At 41.7% G+C, this 27,372-nt stretch overlaps 1 protein-coding gene across 1 annotated transcript in view; it reads left to right on the forward strand.

Annotated features, from left to right (window-relative positions):
- Window positions 1-27,372, forward strand: part of LOC137437024 (complement C3) — a 228,461-nt gene that overhangs the window by 196,717 nt on the left and 4,372 nt on the right. The window contains exons 34-41 of the mRNA XM_068131331.2: window positions 3,595-3,654; window positions 11,936-12,020; window positions 15,620-15,695; window positions 18,910-18,997; window positions 19,549-19,623; window positions 19,827-19,932; window positions 25,655-25,741; window positions 26,819-26,899. Coding sequence (XP_067987432.2) covers window positions 3,595-3,654; window positions 11,936-12,020; window positions 15,620-15,695; window positions 18,910-18,997; window positions 19,549-19,623; window positions 19,827-19,932; window positions 25,655-25,741; window positions 26,819-26,899 — 658 coding nt within the window. The remainder of the gene's footprint in view (window positions 1-3,594; window positions 3,655-11,935; window positions 12,021-15,619; window positions 15,696-18,909; window positions 18,998-19,548; window positions 19,624-19,826; window positions 19,933-25,654; window positions 25,742-26,818; window positions 26,900-27,372) is intronic.

A 27,372-nucleotide genomic window follows, 5' to 3' on the forward strand; every position in this document is an offset into this window, starting at 1 on the left:
TCGGCTGAAACTTGGTGGACAGATTGTGTGTGAGGCAAGGAGAAATTGATTCGATTTTGGTGAAGATCCGAATACGGATCCGGATAGGAGGATTTTTATTGTTAAGTGATTCTTCACCATTGAGTGATAGGGCTAAAAACGATATTGTTACTGATCGCGGTTTAGATGTTATGATGGGCCGAGCGAAGGCTCCGCGACCGAACAGTTACTCCCCGATTAGAACCCAAACGTTGGCCGGATCGCACCGCAGCTATTCAATAGGGAAAAGACAAAGGCGACACGGATGTGAAGAAGAAGAAGAAGAAGAAGACAAAAAGGTTGGAAATACTACTAAATTTATTCCTACTATTTACATGCTCAAAGTAACCAAGGAGAAGGAAAGATAATAAAATAATATACAGAAGGATCAGAGACACAGTGCAATTATTAACTTATACAGACTTAATTAACCCAGGGACAGAACAAACAAAACAAACTCACGTACACAAGAAAGGTGGAAAGGCAGGAGGTGGATGGCTGGAGGGAGAGGGAGGTCCAAGGGGGTCCTGCAGCTCAACCGGCGCGTTTAGCAGCCGCCGTTCCTTTACGGCCCTGCTCCAAACCGCCGTTCAGGCCCCCAAGCTGCTGTTGTGGCTGCTGTGGACGTCGCTTGCTTTGCCAGGCCTTGTCCGACTCGTCTGGTCCAAACCCTCAACTCGTTCTTGGTCCACTCACTCTTTACCACCGACTCCTCACCGCAACCAACGCAACCAACTGACCACCACCACCGACTCCTCACCGCAACCAACGCAACCAACTGACCACCGACTCCACTGACTGACTCCTCACGACTCTCCCCTGGCAACCGACTCACTTGCTTCCTGCGTGCGCGCCTTTATAACGCCTCCGGCGATTAAGCCGCCGGCCTTCAGGACACGCCCATCGGGGTGCTCACCTCGGCCCTGGTTGGTCGCGCGACCCTCTGGCTCCGCCCTTGATGACGACGGGCGGGCACGCCTTTCTTCTCCGATTCGAGCACATGTTCAATGGTGGTTTTGGAGGGGAGGTAATTGAGAATCGAGGCTCGGCAATGACGAAAGGGGATGTGAAGGAAATGGGGATTTTGGGGATGGGAATGAAAGGGGATCTATTCTCTTTCACTGGTGCAATGGAGTACTTCAATTAATGGGAGACACAGCCTTACCCTAAAACACAGAATAAGAGATAACTATCAACAGGGGTATTCTATTACTTGGCTGACGTGTATGCTTGTGGACTAATTATGGGATGCCCTTTCACCTTTACACAGCTCCGGAGGCAGGGGGGCGCAGAATAAACAATAATCATCACCAATTTACCACAATACAACACAATCAAAAAAATACAGTCCTCATCTCCGCAACAATATATAGCATGATATTTCAAAAAGTTGTGGATGGATTATGACAAAACTATAGCTGGATGAGTTGGTGCGGTGACACGAGAAATCCGATTTGATTTTGGTCCAGGTGCAGATCCCGATCTATCAGTGGGATATAGAAGCCTGGTGTTGGCTTAACGGTTCGGGTGGCTGGCTTGGGATCCTTGGGTCCTGAGTTTGAATCTCCGTCGGCCGTTGAATTAACACCAGGTGGGGTTTACATAGCCTGTCTTCATTTCGAGTTCGGTGAAATGAGTACCAATGTACTGGTGATAGGGGCACTGCATCAGCGGCAAAACCGCACCCTCAACCAATGATACTACCTGCAGTCCTGTGCTGCATATGAAAGAAGAAGTGAGGTACAAAACGTAAACTGTTCATCCTGGCGGAAGTATGCTCTCTATCAAGTGCCGTTAAGGTTACATCTGCCTTAAATAGTTGATTTTTTTTTACTTTGAAATTGAATTTTCTCATTCATGTTATTCGCGCACTTTTATCAGTGTGTTTGCCCACACCGTCCTTGGTATGAGTGTGTTGCAAGGCCTACGGGCTCGACTTGTATGCCCAACCGGCCTTAGACATAGTTCATCAAAGTTGTCTAATTTAACCAGATTTTTTAAAATTTATCTTGAATGTGCATCATTTCCAAGTTGAAGGCGACTAACCATGTTTTTTTTTTATAATTTGCATACTTGTAACTCTGTGCTCCTAAGGTTATTTATTTGTAAGGTTATTTTGAGGTTAACTAAGTTATTCAGGTTAACTCGGTTATTTGTGAGGTTAACTAAGGTTATTTTGTAAGATAACTCAGGTCTGTGCAGTTTGTGAAGTTTCTTCTCCACTCATGAAAGAGGAGATTTATCTGTGTTTGATGGATATCCCTACTAGATTTGACGATGAAAATAGGATGCTGTAGTCCGCTTCTGATTCCTCATCGAAGAATGCGCGTGGCTCTGCACTCAAAATAATCTATCCCAAAATAATACGATTAGGGCCTCCTATCCGAAGTGGTCTTGACTTTTCGTTTTATTGTTGCTTCTACTTGTTGGGAGTTGTATTTTCGGTGTTTTGTGTAAATATTTATGTATCTGTTCCTCTTTGTTCTTATCCACGTAATCCATGCATTGGCACATGCTCCACTCTTTCCTTATTCTGTTTTATTCCCCTTTTATTTTATTTTACTTATTACTAATGCTACTCTCTGTTCACACTCAACAGCTCCATGCTTCACGCATCTCTGTTTAACAAATGAGGTACCCAGTCAGAGCCAACTCACTTCCAAAAAGCACAATGTACCTGCTCACCCGTTACCTGCTCATCCATTATCTGCTCACCCATTTGCTGCTAAAGCTTTGGTCCTTGTTTTGAACTTTGTCTCTCATCCTCATCTCCTAATGTTTGCTCATTATAACCAAGTAGCTTATTTCATCGATTGCATTTTGTGACTTTCCTTTAGTTCCACTTGTTAGAGGATTACTTTTCAAGTACTATTACAGAGGAAAACAAGCCTTAAGTCAAACTTATTAACGATTTTCATTGTTTTCTGTTCTGATTTTTTCATGTTATTAGCTCGTCCGCCCGTGCAATGGGAGACTGGGTTTTGCAATTGGGTGCATGTGTGTGTGCATGCGTACGTGTGTGCGTGCATGTGTGTGTGTGTGTGTGTGTGCGTGCGTGCGTGTGTGTGCGTGCGTACGTGTGTGTGTGTGTGCGTGCGTGTGTGTGTGTGCGTGCGTGCGTGCGTGTGTGTGTGTTGCTGTTGTTGGCTGCTATCTGCACACGTGGGTAGGTTTCAGATTTTATGTTATTTCCTTTGTTTTTTCATATGGACACTTTTCTGTGATTCTGGTCAGCCAATGGCCCATGAACCATTCTGTGTTTTGTGTTTCCAGTAGTGCTCCAAAGTGAGTGTCCACTTCCTCATTAAAAATTATTCTCTGCATGTTGTCTCCATATGTCATTTGGCATGTAAAGCGATGTTTTGCTAGCTTTGTGATGGTAGAAAATGGATAAATTGTCAAATTCTTAACAAGGTTAATGGTTCACAGAATGTATCTGTTCACCTTAAGGAACATGGCTACTTGTACAGACACACCATGACTGTAACACCTATTTCAGGGTCTTTAAAAGCTAAGGTTAAAAAATGAATTAAATTAGAAACACCCATTTGATTTGAAATGATTTGCCTTTTACAGGTTCCAGTGCATGGAAAACTGACAGTGACAGCAAGTGGCACAGGACAAGGCATTCTCACAGTAAGGGCCATGAACCATTGAAACATGCAAACATGGCAAACATGAACCACGTTACTAAAGTAACATATTGATTTGATGTAGCCATGCATTTGTTACACATTTAAAATCCCTTGCATAATCAGGGGCATCGCTGGTACTGGCACATGGGGCACATGTCCCGGATGTTTTTGCCGTGCCCTGAATCTATTTTAACCTTGGCTTCTTGATTTGACCGAAACCGTCAATTTTAAAGAAGCGAAGTACAGCAATTTGAAAGAACATGAGAACAAATGAAAAGGCAAACTAATGAAATGATAAAGCCAGGGCCTTTTGTAACAACAACGAAATTTACATCCAGGAAACAGCTCTGCAAAGGAGGGGAAAAAAACATGGATGATTTTGTGGTTCAATCTGCATGTGATGTAGATACAGATGTCAGTACACCAGATAACTTCCGGACGAAACTATTTTATCCTTATTTGGACCGGATGGATGCTCGCTGAATTTGTTTGACCAGAGGTTTTTCTGTTAGCGGAGCAAAGCTAATGATGGGAATACAGACATGCAGCCCGCTCTCACCAAACTCTCTCTCAGTGGAAAACTTATCTACACTTTCAAAACACTACAAAATAGAACTAAAACAAGAGGAAATACTTGTTGCTAAAAAATTTACCAGGCACGTAAACAACAAAAGGCTGTAAATCTTGACGAATGCGTACCAGCACTTAGATAATCTCATGTTTTCAACTGTAAAGCAAGTGGTGTAAGAATAACGCTTCCTATCCCAATAAGTAGCTGCAGTTGTGAAAGATCATTTCGTGTCTTAAGACAAAAAACCACCTGAAATGGTGGGTGATCCACCTTGAATAAAAGGAAAAACTGACATTTTGGGCCTCACATAGTGATGACGTAATTGCGAAAGTCTTCCTGTTTGAACCTCTGCTTGCATTGTTCTCACTTTTTCTCTGATGAAGGGTAGGCACGAAACATCAGTTTTTCCTTTTATTCAAGGCCGATAAACCACCATTTAAGGTAATTTTTATCTATTCTTACTTCCACGATTTTTTATCTGCCCACGCAGATCACTGTGTGCTGAAATTAGCGATTATATTCTTCATGTCTTAAGACGTCTAGACACCTGGCTGAGAAGCACAATGCAAATAAATAGACTATAGCACCATGCAATGCTTTCATTTGAAAAAGGAAAAAGGTACGCTGGAATCTGTGTCGGAGGATGCCATCATTGATCACTTTGCAAAGATGCACAACAGACGGTACACACTGTCACTTCGTCAAAATAATTAAATATCGACTGTTTACAAATATGACTCTTCTAAACCCGTGGGTGGTGAGGTTTAATTAATAAGTGAAAGATGTGACATTGTGTTCATTATGTTTGAAATGTTTGATAGAAGATAAAAAATGTAAGTCTGAGCTTTTTACAGAATGAAGTAGTTTTTTTTTTGTTTGTTTGTTTTTTTTTTTGTTTTTTTTTTTTTGTATACAAGGTCGAGGCTCGTGAAAGAGCGAACATTAATCACACAGAAAGACAAACCGACACATAAAACATATAACATAGGGAGCGGTAGACAAGATGGGGAGAGAGGGGGAAGGACACAAACACAACATTTGAGAGCAGGGCGGTCGCTGGAGCGGAGAGACAGACAGAGACATGGAGACATCGAGAGATCTGAGAGAGGGCGAGGGCTTTGGGGGGGGGGGGCGTGGGAAGGGGGCGGTGGGAGAGGTATAAAACATATGGACACTGCCAGGACTTCCAGGAAAGAAGTTGGAATTTCAAACAAGGTGGATCTGGGGTGAATTAGCGGGGGTAGAAAAGATCAAGGTTTTGGATGGGGGAAGATAAGAGATGGTGGTGAACAGCTGTTTTAAAGACCTGGAGGGAGGAGTGGGATTGAAGGGAGTGAGGGAGTTTGTTCCAGAGGCGGGAGAAAAGAGGAATGAAAGAGTGAAGGTGAGCAGAGAGCCGAGATTTCGGCAGTTTAACCATCAGAGGGTTGCTGGCAGATCTTGTGCGACCTGTAGGAATATTTGGGGGACAGAGCACAGAGAGAGCTGGGGGTTGTTAGCAAAGTAGCAAAGTAGTTTGTAAACGGATACATGTTTTTTTGTTTTTGGATTTAATTAATATTTGTTTAATATTAATATTGGATTGATTAATATTGGTTGGATAATTAATAATGATAAATTATCATTAATAAATTATCCGTTGATCATTAATAAATTAATTAAATTAATTAATTAAATTATTTAATTAATTAACATGACTTAATTAATAAAATATCATTAATAAATTATCCGTATAAATTATTAATAAATCTGGATAATTAATAAATTACCCGTTGGATTAACGGATAATTAATATTATTGGTTTAATTAACATTGGATTTAATTGAGGATGATTGGTGGTGAGGTTTAATTAATAAGTGAAAGATGTGACATTGTGTTCATTATGTTTGAAATGTTTGATAGAAGATAAAAAATGTAAGTCTGAGCTTTTTACAGAATGAAGTAGAGTTTGTAAACGGATACATGTTTTTTTGTTTTTCGATTTAATTAATATTTCTTTAATATTAATATTGGATTGATTAATATTGGTTGGATAATTAATAATGATAAATTATCATTAATAAATTATCCATTGATCATTAATAAATTAATTAAATTAATTCATTAATTAATTAACATGACTTAATTAATAAAATATCATTAATAAATTATCCGTATAAATTCTTAATAAATCTGGATAATTAATAAATTATCCGTTGGATTAACGGATAATTAATATTATTGGTTTAATTAATATTGGATTTAATTGAGGATGATTGGTGGTGAGATTTAATTAATAAGCGAACTGGGACTGGGAACTGGGACTGCGAACTGGGACTGCGCATGCGCAAGATTGGAGGTCTCGTCTCTTCAAAGCTGTCCATGTGCGCTCGCTTTCGAAGTTAAGTAACTTTTCACAATTGTGTTTTTGTCGAAACTGGTCTTGTATGTACCTATTGGGGTGTCTTTAATAGTATTCTTGGCGTTGGTTTTTTGTACCTGTGTACAGAATCGTCGGTCTTTCTCATCGTGTATCCTGAGGCCTAAGTGTAGTACTAGGCTACTGTGTCCAACCTTGGCTTTAGGCTTTGTTTTTGTCTCAGCGGTTCTCCGATCACGCTGAATTTTTTTTCCGGTCTCTGTTTTCACGGTCTTTTCATCCCATACTTCCTTGTTTTAAAATCTCAAAAAAAAAAAAAAAAACCCAAAAACATTTCCTTCCGTTTTTATTCGTTTATTCGTTCTTAGTTGTTCGTTCGTTCATTCTTCGACCACGCTGTTTGTGATCACGTTGTTAAAAAATGTCTCATCTGAACCCTGAAGACCTGTATTCTGTCATTTTCTATAACACCTTTTTCTTCTTCTTCTATAAAAGGATGCTTTCGACTTGCTCACCAAATCCATTCATTCCAAAAAAAAATTCCATCTCTTACAGTGCATCTTTCATTCATTCCCTAAACTCTCCAGCACTCCATCCTCCCTCCAGCGTCCTCAAACGTATTTTTGACTCGAATGTCTCAAGAAACTCATTTTGCAATAAATGTTCGTTTCCCATTAATCGTACATTTTTCAAAATCCCATCACCCCAAAATCCCATTTCCCATCACCCCTCCCCTCTAAATCTACCCCCTTGCCCATCCCCTCCAAACCATCCCCATCACCCATCTCTTTCAAATCTTCCCCCTTGCCCCTCCCCTCCAAATCTTCCCAATCACCCATTCCTTTCAAATCTCCCCCCACACCCCTCCCCTCCGAGACTCTCCCTCGCTCCTCCCCTCCTAGACTCCCCTCTCACCCCTCCCCCTCAAAGCGTCCTCCCCGCTTCTTCCCCCTTCCAACTTTCACCTTCATCTCCCTCAACCTTCTGCCTCGCTCTTCCCCCTCGTCAAATAACACCTCACTGCGCCTCTCCCAATCACCATCAAACCTTTTGTCTGCCCCATCCTTCCCTTTCTCCGAGCTATTCTGTAATCTCTGACACACCTTCAACAGCTCTCCCTACTTCTTCCTCCTCTTCCACATCTTACCCTACCGCTCCCCCCCCCTGTTCTGTATCCGATGCTCCCCCTTCCTCTTCCTTAACAGTATGGACCTCAAACATCCGGGGCCTTCGCTCAAACATGTCTGATCTCTCCATACAGGTTGCTTCTGACAAACCAGACGTGATCTGCTTAACAGAAACTTTCCTCCTTCATGATGTCTCTGATTCCTTGGTAGCTCTCCCAGGTTACTCCCTACTCCGGTATGATAGACCTGAGCCTCGTCCTGGAGGTGGGGTTGCTATCTTTATAAAAAACTCTCTTCCTCACTCGCCCTGCACTGCCCTCTCTCCACCTCACCCCCAGGAATACCTTTGGCTACGGCTTCCCCTTCGCTCCCACCTTTTGTTCATATGTGTGTTGTACCGTCCACCAAACAGTGATGACTCCATCTACATCTCGCTGTCTGAGAATATGGACCAACTTCTATCTACCCATCCCAACTCTCTCTTCCTCATATGTGGTGATTTCAACTGTCACCATGCCAGTTGGCTGGGTGTCGGTACCTCTCTCACCAGCCATGGCTCTTCAGCAAAGGACTTCTGTGACTCACTGGGACTGACACAAACTGTCAATTTCCCGACCCGGATTTCAGTCAACGGAGCATCTTCTCTTCTGGACTTGGTTATGACTAACTTCCCTGAAAATGTCTGCTGCTCTTCTTCTGCTCCAATCGGCTCTTCTGATCATGTGCTTGTTAAAGTGGACATCTCTCTGACCATTCTCAGAGAGCCTCCTCAGCGTCGACGAGTCTGGCATTTCACTAAGGCCAACTGGCACGGTCTTCAAGCAGCCATCAATCATCTGGACTGGTCTCCCATCTCTACTGCCTCTGACATAAATTCTTCCTGGGAATTCTTCCAAAGCAAACTGCTCTCTCTCATGCACAGATTTATCCCATCTCGTCTTCTGTTGTCATACCCTTCCTCCCGTCCATGGTACACGGAATCTTGTGGTGAGGCTATTGCCCAGAAACAACTTGCTTTCGTCTCCTGGAAAGCAAATCCAACGGAAGGAAATCTCATTTCCTTTCACAAAGCCCGAAACAAGTGTGTGTCCACCCTCAGGAGAGCCAGGAAACAATATCTCTCCGTTCTCAGGACCGAACTCTCTTATCTGTCTCCCTCTTCCAAATCCTGGTGGCGTCTGGTCAAATCTGTTTCTGGTGTTTGTTCCCCCTCCATCCCCTCCCTCACCTCAAATGGCCACACGGCTGACTCCGCACGTGAAAAAGCTGAATGCCTCAACTCTGTGTTTGCCTCTAAATCTTGTGTCCCAAACCCATCCCTCTCTGTACCCACCGTACCCAGTCGTACCCAGCTGCTCCTGGACTCTGTGTCCTTTCCTCCTGACAAGGTGGAAAAGTTTCTGTCAACCCTCGACTCGGATTCTGCAACTGGACCTGACGGCATCAGCCCACGGGTCCTAAAATCCTGTTCTTCCGCTCTTTCACTCCCTCTCTCTGTTCTCTTCACCCTCTCTTTTGCTCAAGGTCATCTTCCATCTGCTTGGAAATCTGCCAACATCACCGCTTTGCATAAACAAGGTGCAAAAACAGATCCCAGCAACTACAGACCAATCAGCCTTCTCCCAATTATCAGCAAAGTCATGGAATCCATCATTGCTTCAGATATGAAATCTTTCCTCTTCTCCAATGGCTTGATCTCTGATCATCAATTTGGTTTCAGACCTGGACACTCTACTCTGGACATGCTGCTTCTGCTTTCTCAACAATGGATGGAGGTCCTCAATGCCAAACAGGAAATTAGAGCAGTCTCCCTTGACATATCACGTGCCTTCGATACGGTCTGGCACCCCGCTCTGCTCACCAAACTCTCCTCTTTTGGTATCCATGGAAATCTCCACGCATGGCTGGCGGACTTCCTCTCTAGTCGTAGTCAACGTGTGGCCCTGAATGGGTTTCTCTCATCTCCTCTTCCTGTTCAGGCTGGAGTTCCACAAGGCAGTGTTCTCGGCCCTGTCCTTTTTCTGGTCTTCATCAATGATCTCTCTGACTCTCTTGAAAATCCTCTGTATCTCTTTGCTGATGACTCTACTCTCTGTCGCTCCATTCTTCATCCCTCAGATCGGCAGTCTGCTGCCTCCTCACTCTCTGCAGACCTGGACAAAATCACAGACTGGGCAAACAAGTGGAACATGTCTTTCAATCCTGACAAATCTCACACTCTTACGATGTCTCTCCGAAAAGACCGACTGGACAACCCTCCCATCCACTTTCTGAATAATCCTCTCCAAGAAGTTCTGTCACTCAAGCTTTTGGGTCTCACTATCTGCCATGATCTTTCCTGGGAAAACCACATTTCAAATCTGGCCTCCAAAGCCAGTCGCCGACTGGGCATCCTCCGTCGTGCGAAGTCCTTCCTTGGCACACCTGAGCTCCTCACCACATACAAGGCTTTCATCCGCAGCTCAATGGAATACTGCTCTCCCCTCTGGGCTGGTGCTCCTGCCTCACACCTAGCTCGTCTTCACGCTGTTGAAACCAAAGCATTCAGAATCATTGGAATCTCCCGCGATGAAGCTAACTCCAAGGGCCTCTCACTCACTCACCGCAGGCAGGTTGGTGGTCTTTCCATCTTCTACCGACTCCTCTCTGGCCTTGCCCCCCCAGCTCTCTCTGGGCTCTGTCCCGCAAATATTCCTACAGGTCGCACAAGATCTGCCTGCAACCCTCTTATGGTCAAACTGCCAAAATCAAGACTCTCTGCTCACCTTCACTCCTTCATTCCTCTTTTCTCCCGCCTCTGGAACAAACTCCCTCACTCTCTTCAATCCCACTCCACCCTCCAGGTCTTTAAAACAGCTGTTCACCACCATCTCTTATCTTCCCCCATCCAAAACCTTGATCTTTTCTACCCCCGCTAATTTCACCCCAATTCCACTTTTTTGAAATACCAACTTCTGTCCTGGAAGTCATTGGTGTCCTTGTGTTTTATACTTCTCCCTCCACCCCCCCCCCCCCCCTTCCCATGCCTCCTCCCCCCAAGCCCTCTCCCTTCCACACATCTCCCTGCTCTCAAATGTTGTGTTTGTGTGCTTCACCTTCTCTCCCCATCTTGTTTTGCGCTCCCGCTTTTTATATATTTTGTTTGTCTGGTTGATTTGTTTGTGAAGTAAATGTTAGCTCTTTCACGAGCCTCGATTCAGTATACAAAAAAAAAAAAAAAAAAAAAAAAAAAAAATAAGTGAAAGATGTGACATTGTGTTCATTATGTTTGAAATGTTCGATAGAAGATAAAAAATGTAAGTCTAAGCTTTTTACAGAATAAATTAGTTTGTAAACGGATACATGTTTTTTTGTTTTTGCATTTAATTAATATTTGTTTAATATTAATATTGGATTGATTAATATTGGTTGGATAATTAATAATGATAAATTATCATTAATAAATTATCCGTTGATCATTAATTAATTAATTAATTTAATTAATTAATTAATTAAATTAATTTAATTAATTAATTAATTAATTAACATGACTTAATTAATAAAATATCATTAATAAATTATCTGTATAAATTATTAATAAATCTGGATAATTAATAAATTATCCGTTGGATTAACGGATAATTAATATTATTGGTTTAATTAATATTGGATGTAATTGAGGATGATTGGTGGTGAGGTTTAATTAATAAGTGAAAGATGTGACATTGTGTTCATTATGTTTGAAATGTTTGATAGAAGATAAAAGATGTAAGTCTGTGCTTTTTACAGAATGAAGTAGAGTTTGTAAACAGATACATGTTTTTTTGTTTTTGTACTTTATTCATTGTTTAAATTCATAAAGGGTGAAATACATCTTATTGAAACTACGAAAAACTTTCTTTCATTTCAACACCTGCAACATCCTTTATGTAACGTAAGAAATGTAACAATTAGCCTATTTTCCGACGTGTTCCACTGTGCTAATGTTTTATTTGGAGTGGAGGGGGTATCTGAAGTTCGAGGGGGCCCTGTCCCCAAATCATTTTGGAAGCTAGCGATGCCTCTGTTCATGATTAGAAGTCTTATGAGTTAAATCATTGATCAACTTAAAATGTCCAAATACCAAGGTTCGTACCATCTGCAAGGAAATTCAGAAAGTACGGTTGAAGTGGATAACTTTATACCATCCATATCCAACACCTCACTCTGTTTCTGCACATTTCTGTTCCTTCCCTTTTCTACACAGTTTGTACAGAAGTACAGAGAGAAGGTGGCTATTAAAAAAGACTGTAATGGCTTTTCGCTGTCGATCACGACTACTCGTCAGGACAGTGAGTTGAAATGTTTCTGTGGTTTATTGTGTCCCATAGCTAATTGCACCTGTGAAATTTTCATGACTCTTATTGGATATTCTTATGATCATCGTTTTTAGACATGGTCATAGAAGTTAAAAACATAACGGATAAAGCAGCACACAAGCAAATGAAGACTAATCGTGGTAGCAGCAGTTTCACACTTCCACAACAAGGCAAATTTATAAATCATATAAATTAGTGCAACCTCGAAAATAAGTATGATAAATAAAAATGAGGCATACATTCGAACAATGAAGTTATATGTTTATAACGGTGAATGGGAAAATAAAAATGGAGGGAGCAAATGAGTGTAAGAGATCAGGGAAAATACTTTTGCATGGTAAGAAATGGAAGTATAATTTTTGAAAGGTGATGTATACGCTCAGTATATTAACGTATAAACAACAGGTTCTGCTCGGCAGGAACAACTCAAACTTTCCGTGAACAAAAACTACTTCCATTGAGTCATGTTGCCATCACCAGGTAATCTTTTGATGATTCTGTAGCATTTTAAATTGTAGAAGTTAGTGAAGATTTGGATATGTCACATCCCATTGGACTTTTCTTCCCATTAACCTTGAGCTTCATGAGCCAGTTCGCTCATGCAGCAGGAGACAGGGTGTGCGTGTGTGTGTGCGTGTGTGTGTGTATGTGTGTGCGCGTGCGTGCGTGCATTTTTCTAGCCAATAAACCTTTTTTTACTATTTGAGCTTTTCATAAAATTTTCAACAAACCATTATTGTGGAAATATGGAGAACACTAATTAATGAACTCTTTTTTTTAAGCTGTTGTTTTCAGCAAGATTAGTTTGAGTATAAAGCAGACGCGGATGGGATTTGCATTTTTAGACGCATTCTAGTTTTAATCTGTTTTTGATCAATCTAATGTAGCATTGTCAGGGACAAAATATCACATTGATTATGCAATGTTTGCAAGCCTATAAAGACCTTGTGATTTTACTCTTGGATCTTTCTTATCCCAGGTTTTGAGTTGTGTGATCTCTTACAGTGATCACAAAGCTCACCCTTTTTGGAGCTTTTAAAAAGGTTTCAAAATATGAAGGTTGAGGTTAAAAACATACCCACATGAAAAATATATACGCAATCATACCAAAAGCCATTGGTTTTGTGTTTAAGCTATGTTTCTGCGGTCTGGTTACGGTGGTGGCAGCACACAGTTGGTGCTAATTTATGACTTAAATTGTCATTGAAAATAGGATTTGTCATATTCTCTCAAATACATAGTCAGGCCAAGGATGATCAGCTAACGAGGCATTACATTAACACTGCTAAGATATCATTGCAGAGTCGTAGACACCCTTGAACTCGAATAAGCCCAATTTTGTAAGCAGAGATGCAAAGAAGACTTACTGATTAAATTGATGAAGCTGTGGAAAAGTCACACCTTGTCCGCATCTTTTTTTAATGAAAGTAAATGGAATGTTAAAAAAGGCAAAATCTATGTTGTAAAAAGAGCCATGTCTGTCTGGCTGTCTGTTTGTTTGTCATGTTATAACATGAGAACAGATTAACGGATTTTAATAAATCTAACTTCGGTGGATTTAGGGAACTCCCAGGAAGGTTTGTGACACACACAAAAATGTTTGTGGGTGCATAAGCACACGTATCAAAACTGCAAATGCCAACTTGCGACGCTGGTTATCCCTGCATGGGGGACAGGATCTCCCAGGAATCCTTTTTAGCTAGCTCACCTGCACTTTAGTCTGTTGGGCTTATACAATCGAGCAGTGTCTGTAGGTAAGTCAGTCAATCAGTGAGTGAGTGAGTCCGTAACTACTTCAGTCATTATTGCTTGAACCAAACATAGGATGTTGATGAAACCTGGCCACAAGATTCATATCTGATGCCTAACGAAGGTTTATTGACCGCATCGAAATCTTTGCTCATTAAGGGGCTCTACGGAGGGACGGGGAGGGTTGACTCTTCAAAATAGGTATTTGCTCGCTTTGAAACTACACGCATGATTTCGATTAAACTTGACCACAACCTTTATCACCGATGATGTACTAACGTTTGTTCACGGCATAAAAAGTATCAGGGTCTGAGGGTGTCTGTGTGGGGTTTGAGTGACTGCTGCTCCTGATCCAGGTGAGCTTCAGGACCCACGGCCCTATTTTTTGTTCTTGCTCCATAGATTAGCCAACACAGCTATGCCGAAGAAGCGGAAAGCCTCGTTTTTTTAGCATTTACACAAAGGCAGAGGTGAGGAGACCTCAGAGTTTGTCGTATGTTATTGTTGTATGTTATTCACAATTCAGCATCTAAATAGGCTGTGATTAATATCCTATTAACAATCTCCTCGCTCCCTACGTGATTAGCTAGGCCAGTATCTATATACCCCCTAATTTTATTTTTTCCCACTAACAAAATCTGTTTTTGTTTTTTTCCTTTTTTTTTTTTTTTTGCAATTCCACAAACATTGATATTACCGTCAGCGAAGCGATATTCGGTCTTTTATTCTAGTGTATTTAAAGATAAACCTCTTTATAAACCTTTATTTAAAGGTAAAGATAAACCTTGAGTACCAGTTCACTGGTAATTCCCTGTGTGTCGCAAGAGGCGACTCACAGGGTTGGCGGCAGGAAGGGCATCCAACCATAAAACATTGCTTCAAAAAGGGGTCCACGGTGCCCGAAAAAGGCCGACCCCTGCTCTACGGGGAAAAATGGCCTCTAAAGGTGGTCTAGTCATTTAAAGATAAACCTCGGGATAAGTAATGCTGTTTAAAAATGTAATTACGTCACATCTATTATCCCAATTAAATTCGGTGCTCATTTAATTTGGTATGTTCACTTGTGATAAAAATATTATCGAAAGGCTATAATTTCAAGGGGTATGATTAATTCTAGAGTAATGGAGATGGTGGTTCTAGAATTGGCAGTGTTTGTTGATATTGAGGAAGATTACGGGAAGGTAAACATGGCTCCTTTTTTTTTTCCACTGGATGCAGAATACCCCATTTACCCCTAAGCCATTTCCGGAACAATATAATACAGATTTTTCTCGACAAATTCAATTATACCTTTGTTTAACTTTAACTAGCAAGGACCCATGGAATAGTGTTCCACGGAAAACCCTCCGGTTGTTTGAGCAGTGTCGAGGCAACAAAGCACTGCCTCGCATGCTCCTGGAAGTTTTATGTTTACTGCTAACAACCCAGTGTTAATTTTAGTCATCTGCACACTTATTGGCAAAAAATAATGTTATGAAATTGTTTTACGTTCCCAGAGAACAGATGTTGAAGGGAAAATAAATGATAAATTGCAATATTAAAGTGTCAATGATGGTGAATGAAAGCCACAATCAGGAAACAAACGTGTTGTTTTTCCAGTACATCTCACAAAAACAAACGTTGCTAATTAGCATTTGCTGTCGTATGCTGTAATGACATCATAGACGTAATGACGTAACGTGATGGACAGACAGACAGAAAACTGCCGCTACTTTAATATATAGATAGAATAATTGACACACACAACTTTATTAAAAATAATTAATACTCAGATATAATACACTTGCATATGTGTTCTCTTTGCTTCCCCATGATTTCTGCAGATGATCAAGATGGACAACGCCCGCATCAATTGATCAATCCAGAATTCAATGTATACCGATTTTTCAGTTGCTTCAGGTATGGATGTGACCTCAGGGAGGACAACACTTCCCTCTTGTTAATTCTCACCAATAAAGACTGTTAATAAAAGGATCTCCATAAGCCAGTACCACAGACCCTCACCCATAAGGAGTGTGTGTAAGATGTTCCATATGTGTGTGTGTTTGTAAGAGAGTGTGTGTTAGCTCTATTCCGAGCCTTAGTCCATGTATAATAATGTGAGTTTGCATGGTAACACCAAACTGGTTGTTTGATATTTTATACTTGGTAAAAAAAAAACCTTGCTGAAGAATAATGCAATCCTTCATGGAGGTTATTGATTGTATGATGTTAAATGGAAAGTATATACCTTTACTGACACAAAATAATTAATAAAGAGATAAATATATAGATGTAAATCATGAATTATAATATACTAGCCGAAAGCACCCGGCGTTGACTGGGTTCTTTTTGAATGAATTTACTACTATAATTCAGCTTTTACTCGTGGCCGTAGAGGATTGACTACTATAATTCAACTCAGCTTTTAATTGCGAAATGGGCCCAGCCCAGCCGAGGCGGCCTCGACCGGCCTCGCCACCTATCCTATAACCTTCCCGGGGCCCGTCCCGACATTTTTTGTTTTAGAGGTTTCCTCCTATCTTTCACCGTTCAGGAGATTAGCGCGTGCAGACAAACAAACAAACAAACAAACAAACAAAAACTTTCTTTTATATATATATATAGATTTTCAAAATGCCATATTCTGCCCAGAATGCTCAGTGAGCATGTGCAGAAACCCCAGGAAATGTCAGCATTCAGGCCATCATAAAGTATATCGTGTTTTGGAGATAAGGATTGTCATTTAAAATGGCTCAAAAAGCTTCTGAAACCAGCTAAAAATACTTGGAAAAGTATCCGAGAGAAAGGGTTGTACTGAAAACTCCCGATCATGTGTACCGGTGTAAGGCCAGCGTGAACAATCATTTGTTACACAAACCCCGACAGATTGCTACCAGTGAATGAACTGTTTATCTGTATTAGTTGTTTTTGAACATCGATGGGAAGGACATATATGGGGCTTTTGAATGTACAGGGTAAGTTTAAAATGATGATATTTACTACTAATCATGTTGGGAGGAGGTAGGGGGGAGGGAGGTAATAGCTGTGAGTGCTGTCATAAATATATTGTTTGTTAGTTCAGGGGCCACAATAGAAATTACAGTGGCCTGCAAACTTATTCACCCACCTACAAAGTTTTCACATTATGATGTCACCTGAGCTTATTTCATGATACTTTTGAATCAAACTTAATATATATTCTTCACAAACTACTCCGAAGTGATAAAGCTAAAAAAAAATGCAGATAAAATAAGAATAAGTTAGATTAACTGAGAAAACCAGATGATTCTCCATTACATAAGTATTCAAACCTCTTGCCTAGTTAACCCTAAATCACTTCAGGAACAAATTATTTGTTTGAAAGGTTACAAAATAAGTGTAATAGGCTTTACCTGTATGTAACCAGTGGTTTAACTTAAAAGTTAAGCTCCCCCACTTATTTAAGGAGTTTTAAGGTGCAACTCACTTGGTCAACCAACAAGGCAAACATGAAGACAAAGGAGCCTTCCAAAGAAGTCAGACATAAAGTGGTGGAGAAGCACCATTCAGGAGAAGGTTATAAGAAGATTACAAAGTCACTCATTATCTCAGAGTATGGTGAAATTCATCATTAAGATGTGGAAGACGTATAATAACTCCCAGATTCTACCCAGATCAGGCCGCCCATCCAAATGCAGCAGCTGAGCAAACAGGAAACTGGTTCGGGATGTCACTGTAAATCCAACAATGACTTTGAAAAATCTGTACGGTTCTATGTCCAAGATGGAGGTCAGTGTTCATCAATCTACAATATCCCGTTTCCCTCACAAAGCCGGCCTCTATGGACAGGTGGCAAGAAAGAAGCGATTACTGAAAAAGATGCATCTAAAAGCTCATGTGGAGTTTGTTAAAAGCATCTTAATGATACTGCAGGCATGTGGAGAAATGCTTTGTGGTCAGACGAGACAAAACTTTAACGTTTTGTTCTAAATTCAAAGCTTTACGTCTGGCGCAGGTGGAACTTCACATCACCCAGTTAACACCATTGCTACTGTCAAGCATGGTGGTGGCAGCATCATGATATGCGGCTGCTTTTCATAAGCAGGGACTGTCAATATTGTCAGGATAGATGGGACAATGGATGGTGCAAAGTACAGGAGAATCCTTGATGAAAACCTGCTTGATATGCTGAAACCAAGTGGCTTCATTGCTTTTTTTTTGTATACATAGTCGAGGCTCGTATAAGAGTGAACGCATAAATCACAAAAACATATACAGACACATAAAACATATAATAAAGGGAGTGGGAGACAAGGAGAATTGGCTTCATCACGGGAGATTACAATTCTATTTTTACTTGGTACCAAATACCAAGTGGCTGAATACTTTTGCAACCAGTGAATTTTGATTTGTACATATTTTTTGCAGGTATTCCTGACATGTAACTTCCTTCAACTATAACAGTGTTTAGTTTGATCTCTAAAGTTATGAATAAAAAGTTCATTTGGAAAAATTGTTTCTTCGTGATTCGTAATTCATTGAAATGTGGCATTATTGGTAGGGGGTGAATACGTTTGCAGGCCACTGCATACCAGATTTTTGCATCTGTTGCTAAAAGTTGAAACGTCTGATTGCATCTGTTTATATTTTTTCACTGCGACCACTCATTAGATTAACAGGAAAATGATAGGACATAAACACCTCTCAGTCTCATCCACGGATATTTGTCGCATTTCCTATATTTTCGTGAGTCCCATTTTCATTCAAGAACAGAAAAATTATGGTTAACCATTTTAAAATTGCCACACTTTTGTCTAAATGTTGAAAATTATGTTTGAAAGATAATTTGAATCACAGAATTCGCTCTAGCAACAGCAGGTTAAAAGTGTGCCCGAAGAGTCGAACCGAGTCGGTGTAAACACACACACAACGCGTGCGCAAAAGGCCTGGATTAGCATTCATATGCCATTTCGAAAGTCACATATTACATGACATATAATGTAGCTATAAAAATGAGCTGCACCAAATATATGTTGCCATTTATAAATATAAATAAAATACCATTTCCACATGAAACTTTGTACACTTTTAATTTTAAAAAAACTTTATTTTTACCAATAGGGCTGACCATTTGAAATGCTTTGTTTTGTAGGTATGAACGAAAAGAAAAGCCTGGGATGGTGGTTATGGATATTTCATTGCCAACTGGGTTTGCAGCAAAGAAGAAAGACTTGGATGATGTAATGATATATTTTTGTTCTTTTGTTATAAATTGTGCTTCCAGGTACTTTTTATAAGATCTAAACAAAATCGTCCAGTTGCTATAGAGCACTGCCCACCTTTCTGCCTGTACTATTGTTTCATTTGAGTGACTTTATGTGGAGAAAAGGAAACTTCAGTTTTACTGCATGCGTTGGTTTGTGATGAAACCTGCTGTGTGCAATGGATTGTTTTTGTGCATCGGTGTGCTGGAAACAAAAAGAATACACAAAGGCACAATGCCATGATCAACATAAACTTGATAAGGGGAATATGAATCACTTCATTGTTTATTAATGGTTAAGGTTTTTATCACTAAGTTGAGATGTTTATTAAAATGAGGCAATGAAACATGGATTTCAAAAATTAATTATCTTCATTAAATGTCAGATAGATATTTTTATTAATTTTTTGTATGCCGTTTTTTGTATACTTTTGTATACTATTTAATACATATTTTAATTAATTTGTAATTAATTTTTGTAGAACTTTATTCTCAATTTATCTCACTCACTCGTTTATCCGACCACAGATGAAGAACCTTGTGGATACCTACATTGTGCAGTACGAGTTACGACCTGGTCGTGTCTTTCTCTATTTAGACAAGGTCAGTGAAAATAAAATGCCTTTTTTCACATGTATTGAATTATTCATTGTGGAAAAATTGAGTGTGCGTTTCTCAGAAATTGAAACGTTTGACTTGTCCTCGGATCATTTGGCTTTGCCAGCCTGTGCTCTGTTTCCCCGGCTTGAGACACCTTTTTACCGATAAAATGACTGTGGAACATTCACACCTCTTGTACTGTGCAGGTTAACATGGGTGGAGATAACTGTGTGGGTTTTCGATTGAGTCAAGTGTTTGATAGTAACCTCGTCTTACCTGTCAGCGCCACTGTCTTCACTTACTATGAACCTGGTGAGTCTGGCTTATTTTTGCTTCACTTATGTTTCAATCACTGTGGCCCTCATGTATCAAAGGCCCTCATGTATGCTTGACAAAATGAAGCACTCATTAAAGCCAACTTTTCACTTGGACTCACAAAAAAAAAAATCTTTTTTCTTTTTTCATTGCTTTTTTTTGTATACAAAGTCGAGGTTCGTGTAAAAGCGAACGCATAAATCACAAAAACATAAACAGACACATAAAACATATAATAAAGGGAGCGGGAGACAAGAGGGAGACGAGGAGAATCGGCTTCATCATGGGAGATTACAATTCTATTTTTGTTTGGGTTCCTCTTGTTATAATGAAACAGGTGATGTCAACAACAAATAAGTTTATTTCTTTTTAAAAACAACATAAGATAGTTTTCTTTTTGCAAGTCAATCACAAACGTTTTGGATAATTTTCTTGTAATGGCCCATATTTACTGATCAATGATGTTTGTGGGTTTTTTTGTTTTTTGTATATAGAATCGAGGCTCGTGTAAGAGCTAACACATTGAACATGAAAACGTGCACAGACACATTCAACATACAATGAACTGAATATGGAGGAGGTGGATTTGGGGTGTATTAAGGGCGGTAGAAAAGATCAAGGTTTTGGATGGGGAAAGATAAGAGATGGTGAACAGCTGTTTTAAAGATCTGGAGGGAGGAGAGGGATTAAAGAGAGTGTGGGAGTTTGTTCCAGAGGTGGGAGAAAAGAGGAATGAAGGAGTGAATGTGAGCAGAAAGTCTTGATTTTGGCAGTTTCACCAGAAGAGGGTTCCTGGCAGATATTGTGCGTTGGGGAATATTTGGGGGACAGAGCAGGGGGAGCAAGGCTGGAGAGGAGTCGGTAGAAGACAAAAAGACCACTGACCTGCCTGTGGTGAGAGAGAGAAAGGCCCTTAGAATCAGCTTCGTCGCAGGAGATTCCCAAGATTCTGAATGCTTTGGTTTCAACCGCGTGAAGCCGAGCTAGGTGTGAAGCAGGAGCACTGGCCTAGAGGGGAGAGCAGTATTCCATTGAGCTGTGGATGAAAACTTTGTATGTGGTGAGGAGCTCAGAAGTGCCCAGAAAAGACTTCGCACGATGGAGGATGCCCAGTCGGCGACTGGCTTTGGAGGCCATCTTGGAAATGTGGTTTTTCCCAGGAAAGATCATGGCAGATAAAAAAAAATAAAAAAAAATAAAACCCACCTTTAGAGGCCATTTTTCCCCGCAAGCGGGGGTTGGCCTTTTTCGGGGACCGTGGTTGTTGTTGTTTTCGGTCCCCTTTTTGAAGCAATGTTTTACGGCCGGATGCCCTTCCTGACGCCAACCCTTTTTGCCGCCTTTAACGACAAACAGGGAATAAGTGAGAATAAGCAGATAGTGAGACCGAAAAGCTTGAGTGACAACTTCTTGGAGAGGATTGTTCAGAAAGTAGATGGGAGGGTTGTCCAGACGGTTTTTTCGTAGAGACAGTGAGAGTGTGAGGTTTCTCAGGCTTGAAAGACATGTTCCACTTGTTTGACCAGTTTGTGATATTGTCCAAGTCTGCAGAGAGTGAGGAGGCTGCAGCCTGCCGATCTCAGGGATGAGGAATGGAGCAGCAGAGAGTGGAGTCATCAGCAAAGAGATAGAGAGGATTTTCCAGAGAGTCGGAGAGATCATTGATGAAGACCAGAAAAAGCACAGGGCCCAGAACACTGCCTTGAGGAACTCCAGCCTGAACAGGAAGGGGAGATGAGAGAATTCCATTCAGGGCTACACATTGACTGCGACCAGAAAGGAAATCTGCAAGCCATGCGTGGAGGTTTCCATGGATACCATATACAAGGAGAGTTTGGTAAGTAGGGCAGGGTCCCAGACAGTATCGAAGGCACGAGATATGTCAAGGGAGACAGCTCTGATTTCCGGTTTGGCATTGAGGACCTCCATCCATTGTTGAGACAGCAGAAGCAGCATGTCCAGGGTATAATGACCTGGTCTGAATCGAAATTGATGATCCGAGATCAAACCATTGGAGAAGAGGAAAGATTAGATCTCAGAAGCGATGATAGATTCCAAGACCTTGCTGATTTTTGGGAGCAAGCTGATTGGCCTGTCGTTGCAAGGATCTGTTTTTGCACCTTTTTGTGTAGAGGGGTAATGTTGGCTGATTTCCAAGCAGATGGCAGTTGACCTTGAGCAAAATAGAGTGTGAAGAGAATTGAGAAAGGGTGAGATAGAGTGGCAGAGCAGGATTTTAGGACCCGTGAGCTGATGCCACGTCTGGTCCAGTTGCAGAATCACAGTCGAGGTTTGACAGAAACTTCTCCACCTTGTCAGGAGAGAAGGACACAGAGTCCAGGAGCAGCTGGGTTCGACTGGGTAAGGTGGGTACAGAGAGAGATGGGATTTGGATCCTTTGGGAAGATTTTGAGCAAACACAGAGTTGAAGCATTGGGATTTTTCATGTGCGGAGTCAGTTGTATAGCCATTTGAGGTAATGGAGGGGATGGAAGGGGAACAAACACCAGTAACAGATTTGACCTGATGCCACCAGGATTTGTAGGAGGGAGACAGGTTTGAGAGTTCAGTCTTGAGAGTAGGGAGATAATGTTTCCTGGCTCTCCTGAGGGTAGACACACACTTGTTCCGAGTTTTGTGAAAGGAACTGAGATTGCCTTTAGTTGGATTAGCCTTCCAAGAGGCAAAGGTAAGTTGTTTCAGGGCAACTGCCTCACCACAAGATTCAGTGTACCATGGACGGGAGGAAGGGTAAGATAATTGAAGACAAGATGGGATAAATCTGTGCATGAGAAAGAGCAGTTTGCTTTGGAAGAATTCTGAGGAAGAATTGATGTCAGAGGCAGTAGAGATGAGAGACCAGTCCAGATGATTGATGGCTGCTTGCAGACCGTGCCAGTCAGCCTGAGTGAAATGCCAGACTCGTCGACACTGAGGAGGCTCTCTGAGAATGGCCAGAGAGATGTCCACTTTAACAAGCACATGATCAGACAAACCGATTGGAACAGAATAAGAGCAGCAGACATTTGTAGGGAAGTTTGTCATAACCAAGTCTAGAAGAGAAGATGCTCCGTTGACTGAGATCTGGGTTGAGAAACTGACAGATTGTGTCAGTCCCAATGATTCGCAGACGTCCTTTGCTGAGATGCCATGGCTGGTGAGAAAGGTACCCACACCTAGCCAGCTGGCATGATGATAGTTGAAGTCACCACATATGAGGAAGAGAGAGAGGGGGACACTCTAAAATTCTAAATTGAGCTCAGGTGCATCCAATTTCCTTTGATCATGCTTGAGATGTCTCTTCAACTTGATTGGAATCCACCTGTGGCCAATTCAATTGATTGGACATGATTTAGAAAGGAGCCTGACTGGCCCTCGGAAAGGTCTTCCAAACATGCAGGGAGGTCATTCTTGATACCTAGGCGGAGGCTTCCACCATTAGAAAGTGCCAAAGGGCATGCTTGGTTCTCATGGTGGAAGATCTCCTCAAGGTTTCCATCCCTCGTCTGGCAGCCAATGTCTCGTTATGAGAAGAGTGCCACATCATTCTTCAGGGAGGCCATCTGCTGCTTCCCTTTGGTTGTAGTTTTTGTTGGGGACCTTCAAACATATTCATCTTGTTGCAATGAGTGGCATCATCAATGGGTTTGGTTCTTTTGATCAGGCATTCTCTGGTGAGGCCTTGAATTGGTCTTTGCCAACCCTCTTCACATATTATGAACAAATGTGAATTTTGGGGCATCACAGAGACTTGGCCTCTGATGGCCGTGGCAACCATCTTACGAAATGGCCGCCAGTGGTGGCAATGACTTTATAGACCTGCTGAACTATGAGGATAAGATGGTGGAAATAAAGGCAAATGTCAGGAAACTTGTGCCACACTTTGTCAAAAGCCTTCGAGATGTCGAGAGCAAAAACACTGGCTTCTCCATGATGATACAGAGGCCTATTCGCATGTTCAGTGATTAGGAATAGAACATCATCAGCAGACCTTGACTGTTTTTTAGCTAACCTGGAACGAAGTTACCAGAGTATAAACTGGTTTGTGCTGTCTTTCCCTCACGGTCCTTGCTGTCTGTGCTGTCTGTGCTGTGCTGTCTGTGTCTGTGCTGTCTGCGCGGTCCAGCTGTGCTGTCTTTCCCTCACGGTCCCCCTGTACTGTCTTTCCCTCATGGTCCCCCTGTACTGTCTTTCCCTCGCGGTCCCCCTGTACTGTCTTTCCCTCGTGGTCCCCCTGTGCCGTCTTTCCCTCGTGGTCCCCCTGTACTGTCTTTCCCTCGCGGTCCCCCTGTACTGTCTTTCCCTCGTGGTCCCCCTGTGCTGTCTTTCCCTCGTGGTCCCCCTGTACTGTCTTGCCCTCGTGGTCCCCCTGTGCTGTCTTTCCCTCGCGGTCCCCCTGTGCTGTCTTTCCCTCGCGGTCCCCCTGTGCTGTCTTTCCCTCGCGTTCCCCCTGTACTGTCTTTCCCTCATGGTCCCCCTGTACTGTCTTTCCCTCGCGGTCCCCCTGTACTGTCTTTCCCTCGTGGTCCCCCTGTGCTGTCTTTCCCTCGTGGTCCCCCTGTACTGTCTTTCCCTCGCGGTCCCCCTGTACTGTCTTTCCCTCGTGGTCCCCCTGTGCTGTCTTTCCCTCGTGGTCCCCCTGTACTGTCTTGCCCTCGTGGTCCCCCTGTGCTGTCTTTCCCTCGCGGTCCCCCTGTGCTGTCTTTCCCTCGCGGTCCCCCTGTGCTGTCTTTCCCTCGCGTTCCCCCTGTACTGTCTTTCCCTCGTGGTCCCCCTGTGCTGTCTTTCCCTCACGGTCCCCCTGTACTGTCTTTCCGTCGTGGTCCCCCTGTGCTGTCTTTCCCTCGCGGTCCCCCTGTGCTGTCTTTCCCTCGCGGTCCCCCTGTGCTGTCTTTCCCTCGCGGTCCCCCTGTGCTGTCTTTCCCTCGCGGTCCCCCTGTGCTGTCTTTCCCTCGCGGTCCCCCTGTGCTGTCTTTCCCTCGCGGTTGTCAGCTCTTTCACGAGCCTCGATTCAGTATACAAAAAAAAAAAAAAAGGTTCAGGGGAGCTTGTGCAATGGTGCGTTGTCCGTCCGTCCGTCAGTCCGTAAACATTTGAAACTTCTTCTCCAAAACCGCTGATGGGATTGCGACCAAATTTGGCACAAATGATATTTATTGTGTTGTGACTAAAGTTTGTTCATGGCATTAAAAAAAATCGGGGTCTAAGGGGATTTACCGGTGTCAAAGTGGATCCATGTTTGACCCCCAAAAATACAATTGGAATTTGCTTTTTCCACTGAAACTACACACACTATTTCGATGAAACTTCACCACAACATTAATCACCCGTAATGTACCGAAGTTTGTTCAAGGCATTAGAAAGATTGGGGGTCTTAGGAGGTATATGGGGTTGGGGGAGGGGTGTTGCCCCCCCAAAATAGGTATTTTTTGGTTTGTTTGTTTAAAGTCTTATGATTATGTTGGTATGATTCTACATGCTGCCCTGTCTTCTAGCAACCATTGACATTTTAAAAAATACCCTCAGTCGGTTTCGTATACTGTTTATTTCACCAGGTGAGCACCGGGGGTATTGCCCCTATGTTTTAAATGTAAAGGGATGTAGGAATGTTACCCTAAAAAGTATGTGTTTGTGTGTTTTTAAATTTGTTTTTTAATTATTTGTCATTGCATCGAGCTTGTGCATTTTTTTAATGGTTGCTGCTCTTGGCCCTTTCCAGAATTCCGCTGTAGCCAGTCCTACCACCCAAAGGTTGAGGTGGACCACAAAACACCCTGTCATGGAAATCTCTGCAATTGTCTGGAACGTAAGCACTTGTTATCACCACAAAGACATTGTCAATTTATCATTGCATGTAGCTTGTGGTAGAAATTACATGGGTCCAGCATTTCTGGAGGTGGAGCACTCAATGTTCTTGTGAAGATATTTCATTGACTGTGGTTGCTGCCACAGAAACACCATTTTTGTGCTATTTGTCATGTTTTTAACCACTGTGTTTTATTAACTGTGTAATGGATGTCAAAGTTTTTCAATTGTAATCTGTAAAGAAGATATTAAAGTTAAAATGTAACGTCCTGCTCAGTTGCAGTCTGCGACAGACACAGAATTGACATAGGTAAAGGTAAAAGCAGTGTCTGCAGCTACACTGCCACCAGCAGTATGAATCAGTCTACACAGGCTGAGATTTTAAACTGGAATACAGGATCATCAAGGCAAGTATTCAGCACAGAATCAGTAAGTGAGAAATGTATTGTTTTATCATCGATCAATCTTGGTGATCCGACCAATCATCACTGTATAACACGTAAAATGAGCTAAATTTCTCGCATCACGACAATAATTTCCAGACTTGGGAAGAAAGTCATGAAAATTGAACTAGAACGGCACTCAGAAGAGAGCATACCTCCACCTGGTTGGCCATATCACTCAATGGTGAAGAATCACATAACAAATTCTACTAGCCGGATCCGGATCCGGATCTTCACCAAAATTGAATCGATTCTTCCTTAATACACACACAACCTGTCCAACAGGTTTCGTCCAAATCCGTCCATAACTTTTTGAGATATCCTGCGATGTATCGTTTTTGGCCCGATCTCCCAATGGTGAAGAATCTCTTTTAAAATTCTAGTAGCCGGATCCGAATCCGGATCTTCACCAAAATCGAATCATTTCGTCATTGTCACATACGTTACATCTCTGCCAAATTTCGTTCGAATCCGTCCACAACTTTTTGAGATATTTTTTTCACAAACGGACAGACAAACAAACAGACAGACAAGGGTAAAAACATAACCTCCATCCACCTTTGGTGGCAAAGGTAAAAATAAAGCAACTTTCCGATTTGCATCTGAGTTTGAAAATTTCTCTCTCTTTTGTACAGGAGATTGTGTTGAGTTATTTGAGATGGCTGACGAGGACAGAAACGACAAACGAAATGATGCCGCGTGTGAAGCAGATTATGGTAAGGACGTCCACTTTCCACAGCTCCTTCACATCTGGTAACCTTTTAATCTGTCATCTCTTGACTTGCTTAATTTTTCAGATTTAAGTGTAATCAGATATGTGATCAAAACTGTCACGTCACACAAAAATGTTTCCCATGTTATCATCATGAAATTACCGAATATTTTATGTTGTGAATTCATTTATATAATTTTATTATACAGCACTTTTATTTTTATTTTAACTTTGAGTTAAACAGTCTATTTATTAATTCTTTATTTCCACTTATGTGAGGCCAGGTAATTACTGATTATCCCCTGCCGCATTTTAAGAAATCAAGCCCTTTCGATGGTAATGGCGAGTCGAGCTCCATAATAAGAGTAAAATAGGACCACTGGACCTGTAGCTTATCTGGGCCCTGGCCGAATGTTGTAACCCAAATTTGTGGGTTTTCGAGAAAAAGATTTTTGAAGGAATTTACTACGTCCGGCA

The sequence above is a fragment of the Myxine glutinosa genome, chromosome 11 (assembly GCF_964187855.1).
Source record: "Myxine glutinosa chromosome 11, kmMyxGlut1.1, whole genome shotgun sequence".
Classification (NCBI taxonomy): domain Eukaryota; kingdom Metazoa; phylum Chordata; class Myxini; order Myxiniformes; family Myxinidae; genus Myxine; species Myxine glutinosa.